This window comes from Epinephelus moara, chromosome 4, assembly GCF_006386435.1.
Source record: "Epinephelus moara isolate mb chromosome 4, YSFRI_EMoa_1.0, whole genome shotgun sequence".
NCBI classification, from domain to species: domain Eukaryota; kingdom Metazoa; phylum Chordata; class Actinopteri; order Perciformes; family Serranidae; genus Epinephelus; species Epinephelus moara.
In genome coordinates, this window is record NC_065509.1 from 23,337,374 (window position 1) to 23,343,748 (window position 6,375).

At 40.5% G+C, this 6,375-nt stretch overlaps 1 protein-coding gene and 1 non-coding gene across 2 annotated transcripts; both read left to right on the plus strand.

The window, feature by feature from the left end:
- The first annotated feature begins 693 nt into the window (after positions 1–693).
- Positions 694–4,604, plus strand: clp1 (cleavage factor polyribonucleotide kinase subunit 1). Its single transcript, XM_050042104.1, has 6 exons — positions 694–793; positions 1,934–2,223; positions 2,405–2,512; positions 2,618–2,737; positions 3,316–3,453; positions 3,604–4,604. Exons 2-6 carry the CDS (start codon positions 1,951–1,953, stop codon positions 4,288–4,290), a joined length of 1,326 nt encoding a protein of 441 aa, XP_049898061.1. The 5' UTR covers positions 694–793; positions 1,934–1,950; the 3' UTR covers positions 4,291–4,604.
- trnar-ucu (transfer RNA arginine (anticodon UCU)) lies at positions 1,299–1,386 on the plus strand. The gene is given in 2 exon segments: positions 1,299–1,335; positions 1,351–1,386. It is a non-coding gene; the product is annotated as a tRNA-Arg (tRNA).
- Positions 4,605–6,375: the final 1,771 nt, after the last annotated feature.

Sequence of the window (6,375 nt, forward strand, 5' to 3'; positions counted from 1 at the left end):
CTGGATGTGCTTGAGTTTTAGGAATTATATTGTTGTAGTTTTGTTAATCACAACAACACCCCTAGGAGAATTTTTGCTGTACTGGGTTGGATTGATACAACCATACATGTATTCTAAAACAATATGAAAACACTACACTACATGTTTTGCCAACAGTTAAAGGGTTAAGTATGATAAATAAACACCATGAAGCATGGAAAAAAATGAGTGAATGTCAGTGATTACCCTTCTTTACTCTTTCGAGTTACCAAATAATAAGCGTGTTAGTGTACAATGTTCTGTTTTATGTGATAAAGTTGGCCTTAATCTACAATTTAAATATCAGAAAGTAATTCATGGGAACAGGAAATGTTTGGTTTGATGGATACTGCTTGTGTAAGGATCAGATGAAGTTTTTGGCCATTGTGACAACAGTTAACTGAACTGCTGGAACAGAAAGAAAAACTTGAAAAGAAAATTGTGATATTCATATGCAACAAGGAGATTTACGGATAATGTGGGTGTTTCTGGGGAAGAGGTACAGCTTTTGAGAAAATCTCTGACTCTCAAACAATTAATTACTTATTTACTTATAGAGTTGGCCAACTGGGCGACCATAATTTACGTCCAGTAGGTGGCGCTAATGCAACTTTGCGGATGTCAACCGTCAATAAAACCCAAAGAAGAAGAAGACGACGACGCAGCTGATTGGTTAGAAGAAGCGACGCGTCATCATCACGCGACTAGCTACAGCGTTAGCTCATCAACAGTTGGGAACCTATTTTCATTCAACAGTACGGCTGTAAATTAGTCCGTAAGTACTATAAACTAAAAATATGAACTCAGCGACATTTAGCTGTGGATATGGGAGTATTGTAATGACATTTGGAGCGTTTTTAGGCGTTCATTCTGCCTTTACTACTGATATTAGCAGGGCTAAGTTAGCTAGGGCTTGCTAACTGCGAGCTAGCTGGTCTTTGACAGAAGTGTGCTCATTGACACATGTAATAAAATATATAAGATTACTAAAGTTTAAGACTGGACTGTCTCCGGTATGAAAGATAAGAGTAAGGATTTTCTGCTTTACGTTAAAATTCTAAGAGTGAGCGTTGAGTGGCTACTCAGGGTTGGACAAGTTGACATGATTTATTACACTTTGGCTGTGTGGGCATGGTAAGGTTACCAAAAATATAACTCTCCAATGCCACATTAATAAATGAGGAATTTAACTGTCACGAGCAAATTCAAGCGCTTCTCCTTACAACTCCAACTAGCCACAAACTGCATCATAGCTCTCGGGAGTTGTTCACTGTGCAAGTGGCTCCGTGGCGCAATGGATAGCGCATTGGACTTCTAGGCTAAGGCGAAGGGATTCAAAGGTTGTGGGTTCGAGTCCCACCGGAGTCGCATTTTGGGATGGAAGTAGCACAGTCCACAAGGACCCGGCTTCGGAGCCGGACGATTAGGTATCCCCGTCCCCGCACGAGGGACCATGCACAAAGCATGGGTCGGTAGCTGGAGAGCTGCTAGCGCGGCGTCCATGTATATGACAATTGGGTGGAAAAAAAAGTTGAATTTCTCCTGGGGGTAAAATAAAGTATATCTTCTTTTCCCTCTTGTTTTTGTTCTTGTTCTGTATTTGAATATAGTAAATCAATTGTGTGTTATTCATGTGACTAAGTGTTAACTACAGCTGTTATTTTGACTTGTGTAACAGATTTTTGTCAAGAGACTTCCTGGATTATATAAACTTTGTACCTCAGCTTTTAACAAACATGTCAATATTCTTGACATTTTACGTTGTCTATGATTAGTTATAAAGAAATGTACGGTATTAATACAAAATGAAAACATTACAAAATTAGAGAATTTATGACGATTTGTATTGAACTGTATATGCCTCTAACTTTTACTTCAGATATAATGCTCTCATTACCATGTTTTTGTGACACAGATTTCCTCTCGTCAGTCATGGCTACAGAAGGTGTGGAAAAGACGAGTGAAGATACCCCAGTTCCTGGGAAGTTAAGCAATAGGTTTGACCTGGAGAAGGAGACTGAACTCAGGTTTGAGGTGGAGGCAGGGGAGGCAGCAGAGCAAGTTGAGCTGGAGCTCCTCTCAGGAATGGCTGAGGTGTTTGGCTCAGAGCTGAACCGCAACAAGAAGTACACGTTTGGACCAGGCTCCAAGATCGCAGTTTTCACCTGGCAAGGCTGCAGTGTGAATCTTTATGGGAAGCCAGAGGTGAGCACTTGGAGGAGAGTCTTTGCAAATGTGTGTGTTTTCATGTGGGTTATATTTTGGCTAATATGGTGATTCCATTCACCAATGGGATATGGTATCACATTTAACCTGTGTGGCTTTGTGAGTTTGACGTGATGAATGAGAGGCTCAAATAACCAGCGTGTCTTCCTTATCACCACAGGTGGCTTATGTGTCCAAGGACACTCCCATGCTGCTCTACCTGAACACACATGCTGCCCTGGAACAGATGAGAAAACAAGCAGAGCGGGACAATGAAAGGGGACCGAGGGTAGGTTTGAATGAAAAATATAATTTCAGGGAGCTTTACATGCAGTCGTGCCAGATCACAATAAATACACCTTCCATTGACTTTAAATAATTAATCATCCCTCAGGTGATGGTGGTGGGACCTACAGATGTGGGGAAGTCAACAGTGTGCCGGCTGCTTTTAAGCTATGCTGTAAGGGTGGGCCGGAGGCCAACACTGGTGGAACTGGATGTTGGACAGAGTGGGGTAAGTCGAGTTGGAGTTAATAAATAAACATAAATAAACATCAGTACAGACTAGGAAAATTAGAGGAATAACACCAGTTGAAATTTTAAAGCCACTGGAAATCCAAATCCACGGTAATCTTGTAACTATGTAATTTAGGGTCTTATGTATCATAGTGTTGCACGGTATACTGGTACCAACGGTAGACAGCGGTACTAAAACACCACGGTACATATGATACCATAATGTTGGAGTACCGTAGACTTATTATCTTGACTTCATGGAAAGTGAAACTACAGCATACACAGAATTTGTTTTATAGAATAAATATGATGACTCTCCTGCTGATGTAGGAGCAAATAATGCCCATAAGGGTGGTTCTGTCAATTAAATTTGAGTTTCTTTGTGCATTCTGTTTTAATGGCAGTGATAATATAGTGAGGTGTATTTCTAGCCTGAGAATGACAACAGTGACCTACTGCTTGTGATGTATGCAATCATTTCTTGTACCTGAAAACATTATATTTCAAAGCTATTTTGTAAAAGTGCCAGAGCCAACCTAGATTAAAATTAAGTGTAAAGTACATTCTGCTCCTCAGGTGTCTGTACCTGGGACAGTATCAGCACTGTGCATTGAGCGCCCAGCAGATGTGGAGGAGGGTTTCTCAGTCCAGGCTCCTTTGGTTTACCACTTTGGCTCTACTACCCCGGGGACCAACATCAAACTTTACAACAAGGTGAGAAAAGAAATATTCTGGCCGTTGTGTAACATGACAGGATAAAGCCAAACAAACAAACTACAAATTTAGTTGTTATCCATTATATGGCTTTTTTTCTGCCCACTTTGATCTGTTCTTTTTTTTTTTTTTTTTCTTCATAATGTGCAGCTGACGTCATGCCTGGCAGAGGTGTTTTCCCAGCGCTGTGAGGTGAACAGGAAGGCTAGCGTGGGAGGCTGTATCATCAACACCTGCGGCTGGGTGAAGGGCTCTGGATACCAGGCTCTGGTCCACTGTGCCTCTGCCTTTGAGGTGGATGTGGTGCTGGTGCTGGACCACGAGAGGCTCTACAATGAACTCAAACGAGACCTCCCTCACTTTGTACGGGTTGTGCTCCTACCAAAGTCCGGAGGCGTGGTGGAGCGCTCCAAGGAGTGCAGGCGGGATGCTCGGGATGAGAAGATCCGTGAGTATTTCTACGGCTTCCGTGGAGTGACCTTCTACCCCTTTTCCTATGAAGTGCGATTCTCGGATGTCCGCATCTACAAGATCGGAGCACCATCCATCCCGGACTCGTGCTTGCCACTTGGAATGTCTCAGGATGACACACAGTTAAAGCTGGTGCCTGTGACACCAGGGAGAGACCTCACGTATCATGTGTTGAGTGTAAGTAGTGCCGAGGACGGAGAGGAAGGTGCTAGAAAAGGAATAGTTGAGAGCCCTGTGTGCGGGTTTATCGTAGTGACGAATGTGGACACACAAGCACAGGTGATGAAAGTGCTGTCCCCAGCACCTAGACCACTGCCCAGACACACTCTGCTTATTATGGACATCCGCTTCATGGACATGAAATGAAAAACCACTTCAGGCAAGAGGACTCTGTTGCAAAAGAAGTGGGGTGTGTTTTGGGGAAGAGTTCTGTTGAAGATTTTTTTTTCTAATTGTCTCTGTGCTTTGTGAGGACTACAGAGGGCAAAAGAGAAAAAGATTTAAGTACGGACTTTTGTAGCTGCTGTAAATTATATCCCATTTTGTAGACCACACTGTACAGATGTTTGGGTAATTTGTGGCAAGGGATGTTTTTACCAGTTCAGGAATTATTTTCTTGATAATCTATTTTATCAACATTGTTTTTTGCTCTTGAATAATAAATGTTTAAGATATAAAAACATCTGTGTTTTGTGTTATTAACACTGGGTACCATGGTTGTCTTTTCCTATCCTTCATATGCACCGTATAGCAGTTCACATTTATGTGCATATGTCCAGTATCTAGTGGACTGGTTGTGAAAACATTTGTCTGTAATTAATTACAATTTAATTAAGCCTGAAAAAAGTTGGAAAATTCCATGGCTTCCTTTATGGCTGAAAAAACTTTGTTCCACAAACCCTCATCCAGCAATGTAAACTTATTATGACTGCGTCTGTTGGGAGGAAGACGTATCCTGCCTTCTCTGCTGTATACATCCTGCAGTGTTCACCATGTCTGTTTAGACATACTGTAAGTGGTGCAAAGGACACTAAACTGTAGGCAGTATCCTAACTGACATGACCAGTATGACAGTCACTGTTTAGGAGCACTACAATACGAGCTCCTTTGCTGTTTATTCTGTAAACACCTGCCAGTTCACATCGTCAAATATTCTAAAGGCCTACATGCTGTTTTAATAATTCCTCGAAATGTTACAGCAGCTGTTTCAACAACAGTTGAAGTTGGACACAACTTTTTTAACATACAGAAAGAAATTGAAATAACATATACTGTTAGATGCTCACACAATTTTTTTTTTTTTTACCATTTTTTTTAATGCTACAGTTGGGATCCAAATAATCCTGAAATTTGGTATCAAATTGATCCAGATCGCTGCCTTAACTTTTGAAATACCCTTTAACTGGATTAAAGGGAGGATTGGATTACCAGATCTGAATCATGATCTGCAGGAACAGGACTCTCTTGATCTGTGTTGAAATACCCAGTTTTCAGATCAGATCAGGATTTAATCCAATCCGTTTGTCAGGTGGAATTTGGCCTCTCCTTGATTTGTGGATTGTAACTTATTTGCATGTTGCTTTGGACAAAAGCTTAATAATTATAAACCTAAAAGTATCCAGTATTTCACAAGAAAAAAAGGGAATGGATGGATGGATTTCACAATAAAAATACCTACTACTTATTCTTGACTTATGGATGTGGAACTTTCCAAAAAGGCGCAGAAGTTTGATGGAACCATCTCTTTCCAGTTGGAAACAGTTTCCAGTATTAAAACCCACAACCCAGACATCTGACTCTATAAGCTCCTTTAAGCAGAGCGATATCTCTTCAGAAGTGGGCAGAGTAGGGACGATTATGAAATAAGTTTTCTTCCTCATTGTTTCAAAATGAGTAATATGTGGAAATGACATGGTAAAATGTAGTGTTGTCAAAAATATTGACTTATCAATACATACCAAAGGGCATTGGTATGTATTGATAATTATCCATAGCATCAATACACTGGTATCAGCTGTGCTTTTTCACTCCCTCTCATTGTTAATGTTTTGTGTTCTCTGCTACTTACCAAGAAAAATAAATCATTGTCATATCATAGCTTTGTTACATTTATCTTTTAATAAAACATGTAAATTGTATGCCCTTGATGACAGCTTTCCCCTGTGGTATTAAAATATGGTATTGAATATTGATTTTTTTCAAAATATCTAAGAGAGAAATTCTAGTATTATGTCAACACTAGTAAAGTGACAGTGGTGCCGTTGCTGGGGCGTGGCACCAAATTCTGAGTCTTATGCATGAGTAGTCTCTGTGAGTCCCCCGCCCTTCCTCCCTTGATCCATGTCTCTCTCACACACCTTTTGATTTCTTTTTTTTAAAAATCAGTTTGCTCCTTTCCCTTTCTTTCCTTTCTGTCTTTTCTTTTTTGAAACCCTGTCTTGGAGAAAACAT